Source organism: Bidens hawaiensis, unplaced genomic scaffold (assembly GCF_021521415.1).
Source record: "Bidens hawaiensis isolate Kalapana, Puna unplaced genomic scaffold, B.hawaiensis_p1.1 tig00013245_1, whole genome shotgun sequence".
NCBI lineage: Eukaryota > Viridiplantae > Streptophyta > Magnoliopsida > Asterales > Asteraceae > Bidens > Bidens hawaiensis.
This window is the reverse complement of record NW_027492119.1, coordinates 228767-250143: the sequence shown is the minus strand read 5'-3', so window position 1 is coordinate 250143 and position 21377 is coordinate 228767. Positions and strand designations below refer to the sequence as shown.

Below are 21377 nucleotides of genomic sequence, written 5' to 3'. Positions count from 1 at the left end.
CTTGTTTAGGCTTGTCGAGCCTTAACGAGGCTTGTGTAATTTTAAGTTTTACCTCTTTTGGACTTCTATGTATTAATTTCGCATTGCGCAACTGAGCACTGGCTTGTTTAAGATACTACATGAGCTCGAGCCAAGCTACGGCTCGCTTAAGTTTTTTCTCAAAATATGTAAAAAACAAAAACGGGTTCATCTTTACACACACCATCTGACATCTAATCCACACCATTTCAAACGGCCGTCTAGACAGCGGTCGGACAGCTGTTTTGACCAGTTTTTTAAAGTTTGATTGCTTATGGCCAGAATGGCTGTCCGGATATTGGCCAAACGATCGTTTTGAAACAATCTTCAAAGTTTTACCCCTAATGGTGGACGTCTGATCAAACGGCCGTTCTGACCAATAGTTTTCAAAGATTGACTTTTTTTGGTCAAAACAGCTGTTTGAGTGTTTTCTGGACAGCCGTTTGATGACCTGAATTCAAATGGGGGTGCTGTAGCTATAGTGTAACCCATAATAAACGAGCCGAGCTCGAGCCTAGTGGAGCTCTGGCTTGGCTTGGCTCATTTACACCCTATTACTTTATACTTTGTAATTTCTATGTATTATTCATCTGTTTGATGAATTTGTTTGTGAATGCAGCAGATTCAATTAAACTGTTTCTGGTATTGATGGAGAACAACCGATTGAACATCAACCGGCCGCTTCTATCTGTGAGGCGAAGAACATCTTCACAGAATAATAATGATAATAGAAAAACTGAAAGTTGCGTTCCGGTTAGACCTTCTGTAGAATCATGTACAACCGAGATTATGAACACAGGAAGTGTACCTTTTGGGTGGGAACACAGTCCCGGAAGACCTAAAAACGAACAAATTCAAACCATTGAAAGTGTTCCAAGTCTTCCAAAGCTTCCCCCGGGTAGGTTTTTAAGTTTAAAACCTATGAATAATGACGCAGTTACCAATGCTTCAAAGATAACCAAATCTGATAGCCTGGAATCAACAAAGAAAGAAAACTTGGATGTTAAGTATGATGTTGATACTGATAATGATCATGGCGATGATGAAGATGATGACGATGAAGCATATATGGATGCACTTGATACACTGTCACGCGGTGAAACATCGTTCTATAATTGTAGTGCAAGTGGTGTGAGTGGTTTCGGGTCGGATGTGAAACCTTACAGGTCAGTTCCAGATGACCCGAAAATGAGGGATTTCATGATGGGTCGGTTTCTTCCTGCTGCGAAAGCTATGGCTGCAGATTTACCTCAACAACATACTTTCAAGAAAATTGTTATTAAAGAGAAGCCACAAGAAGTTAAGAAATTAGTTAATATTGATGACAATAATAAAAAGATGCTTAGATATGGACCGAACTTCTTGCAAGATGTTACTCCTGGTAAAAAAGTAGAAGATGATGAAAATGATGATGATGACGCCGATGATGACGATGATGATAGTGTTTATGATTACAACAGTCATGGAAATAAGTCATCTAAACTTTGTGGATTGCTTCCGCGTTTCTGCTCGGTAAATCCGGTTCATGGAATGTGTGTGCGGGCCAGATTACCAGTTTCTTCTGCTAAAGGAGCTCAAACAAGCTCGTCTTCTAGTAACTCTTTCGGAGAAACCGATAGTGAGGTATTTACCTTGATCCTTCTTCCCATGATTATTTTTAGGCCTGTAAACAAACCGAACGTTCATGAACTAACATGAACAAAAGTGTTAGTTCATATAGTTAAACAAATGAACATGAATACATGTCTCGTTCGTTCTTTTATGTTCGTGAATGTTCGTTCATTTACACTCAATGTCTGTTTTTATGTTCATTAGTTTACGTTTTATTTAGTTCGTTCCTTTATGTTCGTTTATTATTTTTTAGTGATGTCCACGTTTACTTTAGTCTGCGCTCCCTTGGTTATGTTTGTTCATCTATCCTCAGTTATGTTTGTTTGTTTGTGTTTGTGAACCGGTCGTTTATATTATTAACAAACGAACATGAACACAATCATTTCTTAATGAACGACTTAGTTTTGATATCACAAAGGGCTAGTGGCGCAGCTTGTTGCCCGTTTATCTTCTATTTTGATGTAAACAGTACTATTTAATTGTTGAAAAGAATTAACATGTGATTATTAACACGAACAGGATGATGCTGTTCGTTTAATATCTCGTGTTCAGTAGTTTGTTCGGTTATTTACAAGCCTAATTATTTTGTTAGAACTAATAGTTTCTTATTAATCAATTTGATTTTTTGATCCTAGCCTGCCAGGAGTGGTATCTATAAGCATAGATCACTGGACAGTATTTTGAAGAACGAACCGAAGCGAAACTCAAATCTAGAAGGATTAAAACTGTACAATCGTCTGCAAGGAAACGCGATTTCAGCCGTTCTCAGTGAATCATTTCAAACTACTGTTTCTGAACAAAGCGATTCAAGTTCAAAGAAAAAAGGCACAAGCTTTAAAGAGTTACTAGCCGACAAGAACACAAACGAAATCGAAACTACAGAAACTCAAGATTCCTTAGTCGAGAAGACACTTTATGTCGATACTGTTCAAATAATCAAATCTCCACAAGAAAATAAACAATCCGTCTTCAATGAATCATTGAAGTCGGACATGCTTGCTGATGAACCAAAAAATGATCAAGAAACAAAAAAGTTTGAAGATCATGAAGTTGGATTAGAAGTGGTTGATGATATTATTAATGATGGTGATAAACAGTTGAAAGCTTCAAAAACTGAAGTGGTTGATGATATTATTTATGATGGTGATAAACAATCGAAAGCTTCTGAAAGTAGAGTCTTCGAGCTCCCTGTACCCCCACCATTGCCAAAATCACCATCAGACTCGTGGCTATGTCGTACGTTACCTTCGGTGCCTTTGAAAAACACGCATATGTGGTGGAATAACAAATACCCGTCTTCCAATATGCTCACGAATGACCCAAAAGCCGACGATAGCACCCGGTTGCGAAATCCACAGGTAAAAATCATTAAGGGTATTTTAGTCATTTCACACACACTAAACTGGAAAAACTAACCCTAAACGAGTAAATCAACATTTTATTAAATGGTTTTATATATTTTTTCTTATTTTTCAGGGACAGTTATATTCTATACCAGAAAGTTAAATGGGTGGTTGCTGTTTCAACTTTCAAGTCCTTGCTTATGTGCATATGTTTTGGCTGGGAGTTTTATCAAAGCAAAATATTTGGTGATTATACAAATTGTTTTTTTTAAGAGTATAATGTTCTTTTTGGTGTTATACCATTATTTTATTAGAAGATGAAGAATAAAGAAATGTACAATTGGTTATATGTTTATGAATTATGATACAAACTCTTGTAAAAAGTTAGATTGCTATTGTAATAATATAGATCTAATAATTAGATTATAGTTATATACAAAAAAAAGGTAAACATGTGTTCCCCTTCTGCCAAGCGACATGATCGTGTCGTTAGGAACACACTTGGCACACCTTGTGTCGTCTAATAACAAAAACTATCTTGTTCGGGTTATTTATCCAACCGGCTTGTGCCCAAGACGATGCTAATGACTATGTAATCGAATCAAGTTTTAGGGTTGTTTTTATTTGTTTAGTTAGGGGTTTCCACAATGAATAAATACTCATACTCTATGATTTAAACTTGAAAAGTAAGAGTGAAAAGTTAATAAATAAATAGATAACCATCTAATATTAGGTATACTAAAATCCAATAAAGAAAAAGAAAAGGTAAAACAACATTTTTACCAACGTTCTCAAAGAGTAACTAACATATTCATCGTTAGAAAAGAATAATAACCAATATTCTTGGGAGAAAAAAATCGCAAAAACGGCCCATGAAAAAAATAAGGGGCCGGCTCTTAGCCAACAATAAAAAGTGATGGCTAGACCTTAGTAGAGGACACTTATTTGATGTTGTTTGATTGGTGGTTTGAATTTCTTTTTTTAAATGACTAAAAATCAATGTTTATTTTGTTAATTTGAAAGGTCTAATGTGTTTATTTTATTTTATTAACTTACCCCCCCCCCCCCCCTACAAATGTTATTAACCAAAACCCTAATCACATATCTCACTTGTTGCATCATCTCTTAGGCCATATTTAATGGACGAAGAAAATGGGCGAAATCCGGCAAAAAGGGGCGCAAACACCGCCCCCCCTGGGCGAATTGTGGGGCAAAAGGGGGGGGGGGTATTTGTCGCCGGATTTGATTTGTGTATATATTAATATTATATATGTTTGTGAGTATGATATATACAACACCGTTACACCCACAAAACAAAAACTATTATTTGTTGACTGGACGCCACATGGCGTAAGTCGCCTCATTTTATAGCCCCTTTACTACACATAGCCTTATGGTTGCAACGTTCTTTTACGTTTACCTTTTGGTCTCACTTCCTTTAGTCACGTATCTCTTTTCTCATTCTTGAAAGATCTAACATTGTGTGTCCAATTCTTAAGAGAACTTTTATAACTCATATTTCTTTCTTAAAAAATGATTTGTCTTTCTCTCTACTTTTGATCTATTACTCATTTGTCTTTCTTCTCTCTTTCTTGCAAGATCTAGCATTGTCCAATCATGTACTTATATTTTATTAGTTCTAAATTTATTTGAACGATCATCCGACTTTTAAAACCAATCAAAACACAGAAAAACCAATTATAGATTTTTTTAACGATCAACGAATCTTTTAAATGAGCTATATTCACACATCGGGATACACTAACCTTTCAATCCTAGGAAAATCCTCACATAAGACCAACGTTTGTGAACACTCGCCCGAAGGCACAACAATGTAGTGAGGTAAAACCCGTTCATTTCAAAGATCCAACTATTAAACACCACCTTCTCGCATAGTCTCTCATCATCACCTGGTGCCACCAAAACTAAATGCTTTGAGTAGGAATCGAACCTAAGTCACATAAAACCCAAGTAGAGGTGCACAAACCGGTTTAAAACTCAAAACCACTTTTGGTTGAAACCGGGATTTGGTCAACAAAAGTCAAAACCAGTTTATGATCGGTTTCAATTCGGGTTTTGACTGGTTAAGGTTCGGTTAACCGGGCTGAAACCGATTCCAAACCTACGGTTCCAATTAATTCCAAAACGGTTTCTACACAATTGATTTCAAACCAGTTTGATTTTTAAATCAATTCAGTTAACTGATTTATTTGCCCACCTCTAACCCAAGTACGAATTACCCTTTAAAAAGGTAATATTAAAAAGAAGAAAATCCAATTAGATCCATTTCAAATTTCAAACCATTGATAATAACCTAACCAAAGTACCCAAAGAAAGTTCAAACACAAGGACATTGTACTTTAGTTAAAAAAAACAAACCAACAAACAAACACATTAACCCCTCGTACTTCCAAAACCCATCAATCAACGGCAGACATGTCTTCTTCTTCTTCACCACTACCACCAGCAGCAGCAGCGGGTAGCAGTTACAGTAACAACGGCCACCACCAATCATCAGATCACTTCAACCCACCATGGGAGTCATCTCATACTCATAGGTCGTCTCGTAGCAGGGTTCATCGTGATATACAGACGCCTCCTTGTACGGACTTCGATAAGGCTTACTTTCAGTCTTATTCTCATGTTGGTATTCATGAAGAGATGATTAAGGTACTACTGCTCTTGTTGTTACTGATTAATTTTATTTTTTAGATTTTTGTTTTGTTTTGTTTTGGTGATTTATGAGTCTGCATTGTTTGAGTTTAATATACTCGTACCGAAAATCAGTAAATTTGGGTACCCGTACCTGTACCTGAATTGGGTACCGGTACGATGCTTTAGGTACTTTTTCTTTTTTTTTAAATCTCTCTAATCCCAAAACTAAAAATGAAACAGATCAACAATAATATAAAATTCATTTATGGTGGATGGTACTAGTTATTGATTGGAAGAAGAAGAAGAGAATATACCTAGGGTCTGATTGGTTTAATTAGTACGGTTAGTACTTAATATTTTGATTATCAGTGGTTTTGAAAAGTCCGCTCCCAATAAAAACACGGTTAGAGTTATAAGTTTTGAAAATCCCAATAAAAACCACTGCGTATTCCTAATGGGTAAGAGTTCCCATAATTCCCGTACCTATACCCAAAAGTACCCGTACCTAAAATTAGTAAATCTGGGCATAGTTCTTAAAAGCCCTCGCCTCTTGCGCCTAGGCCCATTTTCCAGGCCAGGCCAGGCCCAATATCTGCGCTTCTAGTTCCTAGGCCTTCGCTTCTTGAAGGTGACAACACCTCTCATTAATGACAGATCAAGAACAATAGTCATTTGAACGTTTACTATTTATTACTTTTTGACCTTTTGGTTTTATGTTCTGAACATTTTGGTACTTTACTTTGAACAATTTGTTATTCAAGTTTTGGAATTACATTTGAATCCCGACTCTTTTAGAGCTTTTGGTACTAATAGCCTTTGTTTATTATATATGAAGAATAATATTATTTTTCTAATACATAATATATTTATATATATTTTATTTAAGTGCGCTTTTCTTGTCTTAGGCCCTCACTTATTTTGCGCCCCAAGAGAGGCCTATGCGCCTTAAGTGCGCCTAGCTCCTTTGATAACTATGAATCTGGGTACCTGTACCGACAAACAAAATCTCATCCCTAGAGAGGTGCAAGTCAAATCTATTAGGGATTTGTGCACATACGAAAACAATAAAACGAACACGAGGATTTAACATGGTTTGGTTTAAACTGAACTATATCCACGGGTGGAAACTAGGTATTCTTTATTAAGTGGCAACAATTAAAAGTACCATAGTTGTTATAAGCCCTCGCTTCTTGCGCCTATACCCATTTTTCAGGCGAGGCTCAATAAATATGCTTCTGGTTCCCAGGCGAGCGCTTCGGCATCGTCTACGACAAGAACATGAGAAGATAAAAGCCAAGCAAAAGAAGCACAAGGAGGTGTGATTGAAACTTAAATCTAGGAAAGATAAAAATTTACGACGTGTTTACAATTAAAGGACAATCTGGTCAGAACATCAAGAGACTACTAGTATACCATGAGACATTTAGTTTTTATTTTTATATATATAGGATCTAAATTAACTTTGTTTTACGGGCTGCAGCATGTTGCTACAGCTTATCAGTTATGTTTCTTCAAGCAGTAATTAATTTCCACTATTTACATTTTCCTCATTCTTGTACACTGCAGGATCGTGTGCGGACAGAAACTTACAGGACGGCGATTTTACAACATCAGAGTCATATTGAAGGCAAAGTAAGAAAAATTATCGTATTAAGTTTATACTTAACAGTTAATGGAAGTTTTGTTTACGGTATTGGCAATGGATATATAAAATGCCATTGTTTTGGAGAGCTCACTTTGAATCATGTAATATGATAATCTGTTTTTATACTTAATATATATTGCAATCACTTGTGTCATAGGTTGTTGTAGATGTTGGCTGTGGCACTGGCATTCTCTCAATATTTTGTGCTCAAGCAGGCACAAAACGAGTAAGATTGTTTAAGCAATTTATGACTATTTGTTTTTTAATGTTAACCTTTACGTTTTATCAGGTTTATGCAGTGGATGCCAGTGAGATAGCATTGCAGGTATATTTTCTCAAGTTTTAAAGGTTTACCATAATATTGTTAACAATATTTTTTTTCATAATTTTAAATTTAATGTTGTTTTGTTAAAAAAATTTGAACCAGGCAAATGAAGTTGTCAAGGCAAACAATCTTTCTGACAAAATAATTGTTTTACACGGACGTGTTGAGGTACTTAATTTTGATATAATTCATGGGATTTTTTGTATTATCCAAATTATGACATTCTATTGTTTGTGTGCAGGATGTTCAAATTGATGAAGAGGTTGATGTTATAATTTCTGAGTGGATGGGTTATATGCTTCTCTATGAGGTAATCGTTATATATATATATATATATATATATATATACACACATGCCAAAGACGGGTAAGGATCCTAAAAGAACCCTTTGCAAATTGAGAACTTTGAGAACCATTTTGGACCACTAAAAACACCTTTAAAAAATATATATTAAAAAATCATAAAACAAAAAATAACAAAAATTTTTAAAAAGTAAAAAAACCAAAATTCTTATATTTCATTCCGGTTTCATTAAAAAAAACGTCGTATTATACACACATGTATAATTTTATTTAATCTTTAGTTACGTAATATACACATATGTATGGTATCATTTATCTTAAATTATACATATATTATACATATGTGTATATAATTTAGCTAAGCCGAGGTTTTTTTTATATGAAATCGGGAGGTTAAAATAAGAATTTTGGTTTTTTACCTTTTTCCTTTTTGTGTTTTTTTTTATTTTATGATTTTTTTTTTTATTTTTGGGTTTTTTGTGATCCAAAATGGTTCTCATAGTTCTCAATTTCAAAAAAATTCTCTCATGATCCTGATCCTATATATATATATATATATATATGTTATTTCCAAAGTTTATGATTATTACTTGTATCTAATAATATTATTGTTGTATTGTAGAGCATGCTTGGGAGTGTTATTATTGCTAGAGACCGCTGGTTAAAACCTGGCGGTCTTATCCTTCCTTCTAATGCAGTGGTATACGCTCTTATTTCTTTATTATCGTCACCGGTTATAATCGTTAAATAACATAATAGAACTTTTTTTAATTTTCATTGTATTTACTGCAGCTATACATGGCTCCCATTACACATCCTAACAGATATGCAGAAAGTGTTGATTTTTGGCGCAATGTGTATGGAATCGACAGTGAGTAAAACTTTTTCTATATGTATAGATGTATGCATAAGTAATAATTTTATTTATATATTGTATTTTTATTACAGTGTCTCCGATATTACATTTGGTGAAACAATGCGCCTTTGAAGAGCCATCTGTGGAGACAATAAGTGGAGAAAATATTCTTACATGGCCACATGTGGTTAGTTTCTTTTCATATGTTTAATATTAATTTTTTTGTGTCATATATTTTATTATTTTGTTTAACTGGAAACAGGTAAAGCATGTGGATTGCTATACAGTCACAATTAAGAGTTAGAATCTGTTACATCAAGCTTTAAATTTCAATCTATGATGCGAGGTAAACTCACTTAATTTTATTTTGGTAAAGTAATTTAATACTGGTTTAACTAGTTCTTTTATTATTATTATTATTATTATTATTATTATTATTATTATTATTATTATTATTATAATAATAATAATTATTATTATTATTATTTCAGCTTCTTTCAATGGGTTTGCATTCTGGTTTGATGTCGAGTTTAGTGGGCCCGCTAATGTTGGTGAATCAGCTTCGGTTAACGAGTCAACCAAAACGACTGGCGGTCAAAGAAGGAAACAGGCCAATCCGGATGACGCACTTGTTCTGTCAACCGCACCCGAGGACCGGACCCTCCTACACATTGGCAACAGGTACTCTAATACTTCCTTTTTTTTGATATTTTGCTGTTCTTTTTATTAATTGTTTATTTTTTTGGCAGACGATGGTGTATTTTTATGAACCGATAGATATAGAGCAGGATCAGGTTATTGATGGTTCTGTTACATTAACACAAAGCAAAGAGAACGCGCGGTTCATGAACATTCATCTTGAATACGCGTGAGTTATTCGTTCTTTGTTAAAACAACCTAGTGATTATTATATATTACTACATTGTTTTATCAAAATTGTTTTGACCCGTGTGTAACCGTTAGTCGTTATGAATATGTTTTTGCAGGTCGGGTGGGCGGTCTTTTGTAAAAGAAAGCGTGTTGCGTTGACCAAGTTAGAGTTGTTGACATTGTAGTTTACGGGCTTCATTGTTTTTTTACCATGAAGACTAAGGAAAACTGTGTTTGTGTTTTTTAGGTAGGTAGAAATTATGGGGAGTGTAAGATTTTGTAACGAGACAGGTCGGTTTAAGGTGCACTTTCTCATTTCTGATCTTTATTGGTCGTTTAAAACGTACTTGTTCCTCATCTTGAGTCATCAATACATGTACGATGGGGATGCTAAAAGGGTTGTATTCGTGGGTTGACGGGTCAAACCTGAAACTCTGTCAACACATAGAATGTTTATATATTTATAGGTTGACATGAATGACATGTTTAACACTTTTAACTTTAAAAGATAGGTAGTTTTGTTGAGTGTAAATTTACAACCAAAAGTACAAAAGTACATGTTTAACACTTTAACTCATGCTTATTTCTCCATTATAGTTTAATTTTGTTGCAAGATATCTAGTTTTGACATAAAGCAATTTTTCTAAATTTAAAAAAATAACGGATTAATGTGCGAACCCGCCATGTCGGCATCTACTTCTTTAGCTAAACACGCGCCTTGGTTCGATACTTGGACTCGTAAATTTTAATGTTAGTTATGCTTCCTATTTTCATAACTTTAAGTTAGCTTAAAAATCTCCACCTGTATACTTGGGCTCAAAAACTTTAACTCACACGAGGGGCCTAAAACAGTTTTGACATGAAGCAGTCAAGATCGTCAAGACTCAACCTTTTGGCGACTACATAATGGTTTATAAAATTTATTAATGCTCAACACAACACCTTAAGAAACAGAACAAAAGTATAAAAAAAAAACAGATCAAGCATTAGTACTTCTAGAGTCTGTCATGTGTCTTACTTATCCCTTTCTAAATAACAAAATGTCAAAATGACGACGACCGATAAATTAAACATTTTTCTCCCCTCTCCTAAACTCTTTAGGATTTTGCCAAGTCGTCATCTCGGGCAATGAATAATACATCATATTTGAAGTGCATCTGCAATAGATCCAGCCAGACTTATGACTTCAAAGGGAGCTTTGTTTGCAATCTCTTTAACAGTATTAGCGCACGAATCTGTGACCCAAAAGTACTCAAACGCCTTCTTCGAGTTTTCTGCACACAAATATAATAAACAAATACATGTTAAATCACATTGTTTTTTATTTCTTATAATATAAACCACGAGAGAGATAGCAATCTAACCACCGTGTTTATGAACAAATCTCTCCCATGACTTTTTAGGGAAAACCGCATGAGTAACATAAGCACTAACTTTGTTTGCTCCATGAGCCGCCAAAACTTTCTGCATCACAAAAATATATATATTGAACAAATTAACGAGAATATGTTTAATAAAGATTTTAATTATGAACGTACCTGACATTCGATCAAAGTGCCTCCCGATTGAACTAAATCATCAACGATTACTACATGGCGACCAGCAGGATCACCTTCTTTCAGCCTCACGATCCGTTTATCACCTTCACGAACTTTTGCACAAACCACCTGTCATTGACAATCATCATATAGTGTTTCTATAAAAAAAATTAATTTATAAAATTTATTAAGATAAGATAGTTAAACTCACTGTGTGAAAATTATCCAACAGTTTGTGGAACCGCTTCCAAGCTCCATCATCTGGAAAGGCGATCACAACCTAAAGATTTATATAAAAAAAAGTACATACATAAAAATTAATATCAAATGTAACCATTTGAAAAACTTAAAATTTTGTATTTACTCATTTACTAAATACAATTCATAATATCACCATTATACCCTTTTCTTTGTTTTACATTTCAAACTCGCATATCCAAATGCAAGATTTAAGGAAAGGGTATAAATGTCATAAATTTGAAAATAGGTATGTTTGATGTTATGACTTTTTTGGCTAAATATATGAAATTATCAAAAATGTAAAATGATAAAAAAGAACATTCTCGCAAAAAATGAAGATAGGTTAAGTAATTATAAAAATCTTTTTTTTACCCCTCGAAAATATGAAATTGATTCTTTGACCCCTAACTAACCAAACGCATAATTGAATTTTCCATACACCAAAACCTGCTTAACGATTATTAACTTTAAAACGCAAATCCAAACACCCCTAAATGTATATCTAACTACTAACATTATCAGCATCTGGAAGTTGTTGAAGACGTTGCTTCAAGAGAGGCATCCCGGTTTCAAAACAAGGTAAAACATGGTCCCCAAAGTAAAATCTTTCCTGCAAAGATACAATTTTTATTAAAACCATTAAAAGAAAAAAATTAACCAACTAACTAATATAAATCTTGAATTGTTTTCTACTAACAAACCGACCTGCAAAGCATGTATGTCATAAATAACTAAGCTTGTGGGTCCGCCTCTTGACACGGGAATATTTGATAATATTCTCGCCATGGTAAACGCAGTCGCTACATCTCCCTCTTCTTCCATTCGTTCAAAAGAACCCGTTGGAAAAAATGGTAACACCAATGTGAAGGAAGCAACAAAAAGCCTTGGGAGTGCGAATATAACAGAAAGTTGTTCAAAAATGACGGCTGGTGAGCTGAATGACGCGAGAAACGCAACATGCTGGCCTCGGATATCTTTAGCATTGTTTATGAATAAGTTGGGAAACCCATCATCAAAACTCCTAAAACAGTAAAAATAAAGTCAGAGTTATGATTTTGAAAGTAAAATGTAACAAAACAATTAGATAATCAAAATTAATTTCATCCTTTCACTAAAAACTCTATTAAACTAAGCATAAATAACAGATTAACTAGAAAAGATGCAAATTTTATCATCTACTTAAGCAATCTGAATGTTTAAATTTAGTAAAAATCCAAACAGCCCCTAATTTTTTTCAGAATTTACATTGTAGTTTTATGGTTTTTAAAATTCATTATCATTAGCTAAATCTTAAACCCTAATCAGGCTGCAACTAGTAAAGATACAAACTTTATCATCTTTTCAAGCAAACTGAATGATTTAACATGTAAAGACTAAAGATACAAACTTAATAATCTTTTAAAGCAATCAGAATGTTTTTATTCAATTTAATAAAGATCAATGTATTTCAAATTTTACATTGTATTTTTAGGATATTTAAAGTTCAGTATGATCGAATAAACCCTAATCGAGCTGCAACTAGTAAAGATACAAAATTTATAATCTTTTTAAATAAATCTGAATGTTTTGAAGTTTCAGTATCATCTGATAAAGCCTAAACTCTAAACCTTAACCCCGCTGCAACTAATAAAGATACAAACTTTATAATTTTTCAAGCAACCTGAATGTTTTAACTTGTAAAGATTCAAACTTTATAATCTTTTCAAGCAACCTGAATGTTTTAACTTTTAAAGATTCAAACTTTATAATCTTTTCAATCAATCTGAATGTTTTGATTTAATAAAGATCCAAACAGCCCCTAATACATTTCAGAATTTAAATTATTAAATTATAGTTTTAGGGTTTTTAAAGTTTTAGTATCATCCAATAAACCCTAAACTCTAAACCTTAATCCCCTTGCAACTAATAAAGATACAAACTTTATCACCTTTTCAAGCAACCTGAATGTTTTAACTTGTAAAGACGCAAACTTTATAATCTTTTTAATCAATCTAAATGTTTTAACTTAGTAAAGATCCAAACAGCCCCTAATGCATTTCAAAATTTTACATTATATTTCTAGGGTTTTTAAAGTTCAATATTCTTAGATAAACCCTAAACCCTAAATCCTAATCAGGGCTGCAACTAGTAAAGATACAAACTTTATAATCTTTTTAAGCAACCTAAATGTTTTAATTTAGTAAAGATCCAAAAATCCCCTAATATATTTCACAATTTACATTATATTTTTAAAGTTCAATATTATTCGATAAACCCTAAACCCTGAACCTTAATCCGGCTGCAACTAATAAAGATACAAACTTTATCATCTTTTCAATCAACTTAAAAGTTCAAATTTATAAATATCAAAGCTGCAATAATAATAATAATAATAATGCCCAACAGTAATATTAATATCCATTTTGTAATAATACCTCCAGTTGATTGATTGGAGCTGAATAAGATCTGATTGATCTGAAATCTTGTGAGCAAGCTCTTGGGATTCAACACAGTAGAATAAAAGCACTTGCTTTTTATTGGGTTTCTCCATTTTCACAAATAAGCTTCAAGATTTGCTGTTTTAAGGGTTTTGACGTTGATTATGTCACCCCAGTCAACACACTTGTAAAATAACCGTTCGGGTTATAAACCGGTTTAAGAGGAAATCGATTCGGGTTGAGTTATAAACCAGATTAGGGTTTAAAGTCGGTATTTTTCATGTTTTTCAAATCGGATCCGGTTTAAAACCGGTTTCAGCGAGTGAGACTAAGAACTACCAGTTTGGGTCTAGGCCAAACGGATCAAACCAAGCTTTTTTGATGAAGTGGGTCGGTTTAGAAACCGATTTACTGGACCCAAACTGATTTTATATTTTACATCTTTCACTGTATCATATTTTTTTCGTATATTAAGTTTTTACTCATTATTTGCTATGGCTAGCTAGATAAATGTTAAAAGTGTTAATAAGCTGGTGGTAGATTGGTGAGATATTTGGTGTTTTATATGACTCATGTTCGATTTTTGCCTCCGTTATTTAGTTTAGGCGCCATCTGATGATGATTGGAGACTAGACGAATAGGTGAAAATCACTAGTTGGATCTTTGAACTAAACATGTATTGTCTCACTGCATTGTTGTGCCTTCGGGCAAGTGTTCACGGGCGTTGGCCTTAAACGAGGATTTTTCCTGCATCAAAAGACGAGTGCATCCGGATGTAATGAATTTAGCAAGTAGTCCATTAGAATAATTCATTGACCGTTAAAAACAAAATATAAAAATTAAAAGTTTTTAAAATATTGCCCAATTTTATATGCTTTATGTATTTATATTCATCATATAGTTATTCATACATGTTTTTATCTCGTATATTAATGTTCGACCCGAATACGACATATATTTTTATGCATGATAAAAGCTCTAACCGGCACAATTTAAAATCGTGTATCTGAAAACGACCCTTTTAACCCATATATTTAAATGTGCCAAATGATTTGACGGGTTGATTAGTAACTATCAAGCTGTAACCGTTTTGATTGGGTTGTTGGATCGTATATATTTGGGTTAGACGGGTCAAAAACTGGCTAGTGGATCACCAAGTTTTGTTAAATGAGTTAAACATGTTAATTCAAACACGACCCATTTAAATAAATGGTCAACCAAACAAGATCAACTTTTTAAATGAGGTGAATAGTCCAACCTAAAATTTGATTATCTCCATGTCGTGTTCGGATTTTGTCTAAAATTGTTAACCGTGTGAGAGGAATAAAAGATGGATAAATCTAATTTGGGTCAATGTAATTGCATGCTAAGTGAAGTAGGCTGTAATTGAATAGATGCCCATTATAAATACACAATGGGTCTTTGGAAATTGGAAGTCTGTAACTAAAAGAAACTACTTGGACCGTACTTTATGATGAAACCGTTAAACCGACAAAAAAAGAGAAGTGAAACTGTTGAACCACCCATGCGCATTATGGTGTGTTAACTCACAAAATTCAGACCGAAACGTAAAACATTATCATAAAAAGAAATAACTAAGGGGTTGTTTGGTGTTCTTGCACAAAATCGTTAAGAGACATGGGTGATTAAGAGGTATCCTTTAAATCATTCAGCATGTCTCGAAAACCTAACCATTAAGAGACTCAGCGGACCATTAAAAAAATGTCTTTTCAATGAACCAAACATACTATGTACCTCTGTTCGATTCAGTTGTAGCTTTTTAATTGAATTATTAAGAGACTACCAAACAATCCCTAAGTCAAACTCTATATAATTTGCAGTTATAACTTATAACTCGGCGGGTCCATATTAGTTTGGTTCGTTACAGTGCCAGTACGATATCAACACTCGATAGAGAATCCGAAAGAGATAAAACAAATAGCGGTATTGATGATGATATTGTTCGGACGATGGTTAAAAAACTAGAATGTATGTATTTGAATTGAGCAATTGGTTTATACATGATATGGTGAGTGGCCAGAAAGTGGTTTAGGGCTTGCATCTCTCCACCATCGGTGCTGTTCCCACCCTATCGACTCGACTGCTGCTACGAATCTTGAATTTATACTAATATATATTTTAATCTTCTTATATACTAACTTAAAAAATCTACTTATAACATTTATATTTACTCTATATAAAATAACTACTATATGCATGTGGATATATATAGACCCACACGTCAATGTTATTCGTAAACACACATAAGTGATGATCCCGATATGTGCAAACAAAGAGTCGTATCTCCACTATTGTAAGACCTTTATATCTATAGGATCGAGTAATACTATCTCAATGTCACATGGTACAATGGTAAGGCTCGTGAAATCGCCTGCGATGATCTTCTATACAATCCTTTTGGTGGTGCTAGTGTGCCATCAATGTAAGCTAATTTTTATCACCTAATAACCATTTTATCATCTCATATTTTTCAGGTAAAATAATATTATCATATTTTGATTAATAGGTCATGTAGAACATAAACATAGTGATGATATAAGAGCATTTGGGGTTCCACCACCGAAAAACTGTGCTCCACATTGTGATGTTGATCATTGTTGTTGCATTGACCATCATGACTGGAGCAAGTGCTTCCCTCTTCCAGATCAATGTGAGCGGGTTTGTAAAATTCGTACGAAAACCTGTTGTCCTCCAAAACAATTATTTGTATTATTATGAAGTAATTATGTATTTAAGAAAATATAGATATCATTACTCTACATAACTCGTATTTTTAACCTTAGAATGTATATATCGACGCTTCTGAGATGAATTTACCTCTCGAGTTAACCAAAACACGTTGATCTCAAATCAGAGTAGAAACCAACACCCAATCATGCTGACGAAACTGCCCAAACATTTACATGTGAAAAGACGACTTTGCCCCTTATCACCCCCATAATTTTTTTAACGGTCAAATGAACGATTGACTTAACGGAGGGCTTACTTAACGGCTGACTTAAGCGGTTACGATTTTATTATAAATCTGTTATACATGAACCGCTTTAGAAAACACAAGAACCCACTTTAAACAGTCAGTGCATCACGCCTTGCAAACTTAACCGGTGTAAAAAACAAGTCTTATTTATATCGGCTAAATATGAACCAGTATAAATAAGGCTCATTATAGCAGTTAGACTAAAACGACTTATCTTTCACAACGGGTAACAAAGAATCACTTTTTTAATACACATCACCTACAACGGTTTTGACATTAACCACTATATTTGATATTCTTATTTCTTTTTCATAAAACATTTACAGCGGTCTTGAGTACACCTGCTATACTTAGAGCATTCATAACAACAAACCCCTACAAACCGACACATCATCGTCACATCAAATTAAAAATTTTTTCTTAAAAACTCTCACTCTCTTCCACAACAACAAACCTTCACAAGCCTGTTAAAAACATATTAAATATGTGGGGCCCACACTGCAGGTTAGTTGCAAGTTTGAAGAAACAAACCTGCCACCAATTTCTAAGCACCACAATGGTTGATTTTAAGTGTCCCCAAGTTTGCTTGGTGCCACATAGACTTAAGCTTTGGGATATGTAGCCCAATGATATGTGGGTGCTCTTATACCTGATATTATTTCCAAACGAACTTTTGTTATAAATATGACTCTTGAATTAGTTTTGCAACTTTTCTATATTTTTTGGACAAAATTACAAAGATTGTCCTTTATGTATGTACCAGATTTCAGTGATCGTCCTTTATATTTAAAATTAACATGATATGTACGTTAGGTTTTCATATGTTACACCTATTATCCTTTGACCATGACCCAGTTAGATTTTCTCGTTAAATAAGATCATGTGACTTACACATGAGGGTATATTGGTCATTTTACTCATCTGATTAAAAACATTTTAATAAATAAATTACAAAAAAAAATTTAAATTAATTCCTTACCATTACCCCACCACTAACAGCCCACCTTCACGTTTTCACTTCAATTTTCAATCACTCACAAACACACAATCATATCACTCCAAATTCATAACAAACCTTCAATTAAGAAACGTTATTACACATGACGATAACAAAGACAAAGCGTTGATATTTTAACAAATCGGAAAAGATGCCCTAGGACTTTGAGCAAACCATTAGATCTGTCACTCCATTGTTTCCAGCGGCTCCGCAATAGTTTCCAGGACTTTGAGCTTAACTGAAGCCACCAACACCATTGCCAAAGATGTGGAAGTAACCAATTGCATTGCACAAGTGAATTGCTCCTCATTAGTATCTAGTTTCTCACTGTCCATTGTATAAGTGATATGCTAGATGCTGCTTCTCATTCGTTATATATATATAGATACATATATACACATGTTTATTTGGAATGATTTTTAAAATATGTGGCTTGGGTGTTACGAAATATATTGTTATACAAATAATGTAAACGACATAAATAATTTGTTAAATCATCTCAGAAGTTTTATGTACAAGAGATTGATAAAAAATTAAAATGTTGGTGTTATAAACGTCAATAATTTCAATTCGTAGCATAAACATGAAGCTGATGACGCATATACACATATTACAACTTTAATGCTTATTTATGTCATTATCTTCTTTAACTGTTTAATTTATTAATTTGGGATAGCCATCGTTTGAATCAGTGACGGATCCAAGAAGCTTTTTTTTCAAAAGATTCACTGTTTTTAGATTCTTTAATTCATAGAACCGAACATTAAAACTTTTGGGCCAGTTCGGGTAAGGTAAACAAGTCATTCAAATGGGTCGTAATCAGGTTAACACGCAGTAAGCGTGTCTAGTTTTGAAGGCTAGAAAACTTCAAAGTTAGGGACTTTTTAGAATCTATCTATCTATCTATAATAAATTCATACGAAAAAATTTTCTCTGTGACACTCTCTTGTTGCTCCCCGAACCCCTCTCAAGCCACTCAATAGTTTGATTTGTGATTTGAGACTTCTCATACGTTTGACCCGAATTCACGGGCATGAGTCTTACCAAACCCGGATACTCCTTAAACGGGTTATCGCATCTCATTTATTTGTAAAACACTAAAACTCTTTCATATTCAAACAATATATTCACAGGGTCGTGAGTCTCACCAAACCTGGATAGCCCTTAAACAGGTTATAACATCTTATTTGTTTGTGAAGTAACCCTTTAATGATCAAAAAATAATTTTCACGGCTCATAGGCCTTACCGAACTCAGATAACTATGTCTATATATATGTATGGATTATGAAAGGGTTGTCTTTGTTTGCACTAACTTGGAAGTGTTATTAATTATTTGTAATACGAATGCATATATACATAGCCATATGTTAGTGTTTTTACATGTTCATGTTTATTTGCAGCTATGTATGTAAATATTGACATCAATAAAATTTATACAACTCAAACAAATGTATCACACCGATTTATAAATTAGTTATATGATAAAAAATAACATCATATTATGGGATTTGTGGGTATAGGGATATCTTGAGTGCCATCTCTATTTAAGCATTTTTGTTCTTTGTTTTTTTATTTTATTTATTTTTTTTTTGCCTTTTCCCCCCTTTGTTTAAAGCACTTTTCTTTCTTTCTTTTTTTTTTTTTTTTTTATGTTTTAAGCAACTTTTTTTTGTTTTTGGTCCCCCCCCCCCCCCCCGCGTTTAAAGCATCTTCTTTGTTTATTTGTTTTTTTTTGTTTTAGTAATTTCAATTCTTTTATTAATTATCCTTGGGTATTTTTTTTTCTCTTGTATTTTTATTATTGTTTATCTTAACTTTTAATAAAGAATTTTATATTTATGGAAAACCCCAATGTAATGAAAACGTTGTGGACATATTATGAATATTCTTTTTGGTTTCTCTTTCTCTCTTGTTATTGTTATAGCAAGTGTAGCGAAATTAAAAGAGTTATCGTCTAACGTAACAATACACATTTGATCCCGATAGTTTAAACAAGAAAAGTTGCCCCACTTGAAATTTTTAATAGTAAAATAATTTTATATTTCTTTTAAGTTTTATTTATTTTAACTTTTTATATAGTAAGGGTATTTAGTTATTTCAAGTTTATAAATGTAATTTCTTAATGTTAAGTACTTTAGTTACAACGTCTAACATGTGTATCACATAGGAACCATCCTAGTAAATGACTATTTTATACCATAAACTACAACATATGTATTAAATAGTTTTATATCCGCATATGAATTTTAATTTAGTATTGACTTAATTAATTACACGTTTTAAATTGTTAATTTGTCGCACGGAAGTAAATTATTGGGAAACTTTTAGAGAAAGAAAACTTGCCATATTGATATAGACTTCTTACCAACAAAATTAAAAGGAAATAAAAACATGGAAATCGATAACATAAATTATATTATAACATCGATAACATAAGTTATATTATAACATGATTCACCTTTAGTGTTACAAGTAATGAAATATAACATGTTTCGTATGATTTTGACTCGGGCAATGACTTGAAGCCAGATCTATAAACTGCGAGAGATTATTACTACTAAATGGTAGTAAATTGAAGAAACACTAAGTGACCCAGTACAGATTATAGATAATTTGGGGGTTAAGTAATGTTTCCCACGAATGAGGTCTAGCTGAGAAGGCTGTTCTTCAGGAGACCTGCAAAACAAACACCGTAAGCTCGTCACTAAGAAGGGGGGGGGGGTTCCTCCTTGTGACCACCCTCCGGCGTGAGAATCAGACTAGGTTGCTCTGAATATAAGTGTATATTAAGAGATTGCTAGATAGCTAGATAGCAGATGATCTTACCATTCCAAGATGTTGGAGTATTTATAGCCGAAGGTAGGTTTTCTAGAAGGTACAGCCGGCTGAATAGTATTCCTGTTCAACCAACAGTGGATTACGCACAGGCCATACTGGTTGGTGGGTAGGTTACGGCCAACAGTAACAAAGTCGGCTGCACTATTCCACCAACTGTAGACTATGCACGTCCCACTTACTGTGGATTGTACGCAGGCCATGCTGGTTGGTGAATAGGTTACGGCCAACAGTAACACTATTCCACCAACTGTAGGCTGCGCATGCTCCACAGTAAGGGTTGGTGAGTAGGCAGCGGCTAATAGTGACAAACAGTACTAGAGGGTGCTCCTCCTCGCACTGTTGTCGGTGAGCTGTCACCCTGTGATTGGCTCATGGGCTGTTCTGGTCAGATCGTCTGTCCTATCCATACCTTGGTAGGTATGGTACAAAAGATCTTTCAGAATCAGACTGGCTCATTTGGGCGGGATTGTTCCCGCCTTGCTCATTCCTTCACGTGACTGCTGAAGTAGCTAGTGTCTTGTGCGTGTAGCCCTGCTGTCTGCGGGTAGCCTTCCCTGATGGCTTGTATCCGCAACTGCGGGAACAGGCGGGGTACTTCACCATTGGGAGGCTTTCCCTGCGTGTACAGCTTGCGTACTGCGCGTAAGATTCTATGAGCATGGTGGGTCCTGCGGGAGCAGATGGCCTTTGCGCAGACGTCCCTGTTCAAGGTGAGTCTTGCGG

General features: G+C 34.0%; 2 protein-coding genes and 1 pseudogene across 3 annotated transcripts; 2 read left to right on the top strand and 1 right to left on the bottom strand.

Moving 5' to 3' along the window:
- Nucleotides 1-321: 321 nt before the first annotated feature.
- LOC143543674 (uncharacterized) lies at nt 322-3389 on the top strand. The gene is made up of 3 exons (XM_077035943.1): nt 322-1641; nt 2265-2987; nt 3106-3389. Exons 1-3 carry the CDS (start codon nt 616-618, stop codon nt 3133-3135), a joined length of 1779 nt encoding a protein of 592 aa, XP_076892058.1. The 5' UTR covers nt 322-615; the 3' UTR covers nt 3136-3389.
- A 1965-nt stretch (nt 3390-5354) lies between these two features.
- Nucleotides 5355-10031, top strand: LOC143543660 (putative protein arginine N-methyltransferase 6; annotated as a pseudogene). The gene is made up of 13 exons (XR_013137117.1): nt 5355-5642; nt 7194-7259; nt 7430-7498; nt 7562-7597; nt 7700-7765; nt 7839-7907; nt 8522-8599; nt 8692-8770; nt 8848-8942; nt 9018-9101; nt 9247-9436; nt 9505-9623; nt 9742-10031. The product of XR_013137117.1 is annotated as a putative protein arginine N-methyltransferase 6 (transcript).
- Nucleotides 10032-10522: 491 nt separating this feature from the next.
- Nucleotides 10523-14037, bottom strand: LOC143543659 (ribose-phosphate pyrophosphokinase 4-like). Its single transcript, XM_077035928.1, has 7 exons — nt 13818-14037; nt 12109-12424; nt 11918-12013; nt 11375-11443; nt 11164-11292; nt 10990-11089; nt 10523-10899 (listed from the first exon to the last, which is right to left on the bottom strand). Exons 1-7 carry the CDS (start codon nt 13931-13933, stop codon nt 10766-10768), a joined length of 960 nt encoding a protein of 319 aa, XP_076892043.1. The 5' UTR covers nt 13934-14037; the 3' UTR covers nt 10523-10765.
- Nucleotides 14038-21377: the final 7340 nt, after the last annotated feature.

Coding starts and splice junctions, on each gene's coding strand:
- LOC143543659 (XM_077035928.1), bottom strand. CDS start 13,933: ATGGAGAAACCCAATAAAAAGCAAGTGCTTTTATTCTACTGTGTTGAA. Junction 12,425..13,817: donor CTCCAATCAATCAACTGGAG/GTATTATTACAA, acceptor TTACTGTTTTAG/GAGTTTTGATGATGGGTTTC. Junction 11,293..11,374: donor TGTTGGATAATTTTCACACA/GTGAGTTTAACT, acceptor TGTCAATGACAG/GTGGTTTGTGCAAAAGTTCG.
- LOC143543674 (XM_077035943.1), top strand. CDS start 616: ATGAATTTGTTTGTGAATGCAGCAGATTCAATTAAACTGTTTCTGGTA. Junction 1,642..2,264: donor TCGGAGAAACCGATAGTGAG/GTATTTACCTTG, acceptor TTTTGATCCTAG/CCTGCCAGGAGTGGTATCTA. Junction 2,988..3,105: donor CCCGGTTGCGAAATCCACAG/GTAAAAATCATT, acceptor CTTATTTTTCAG/GGACAGTTATATTCTATACC.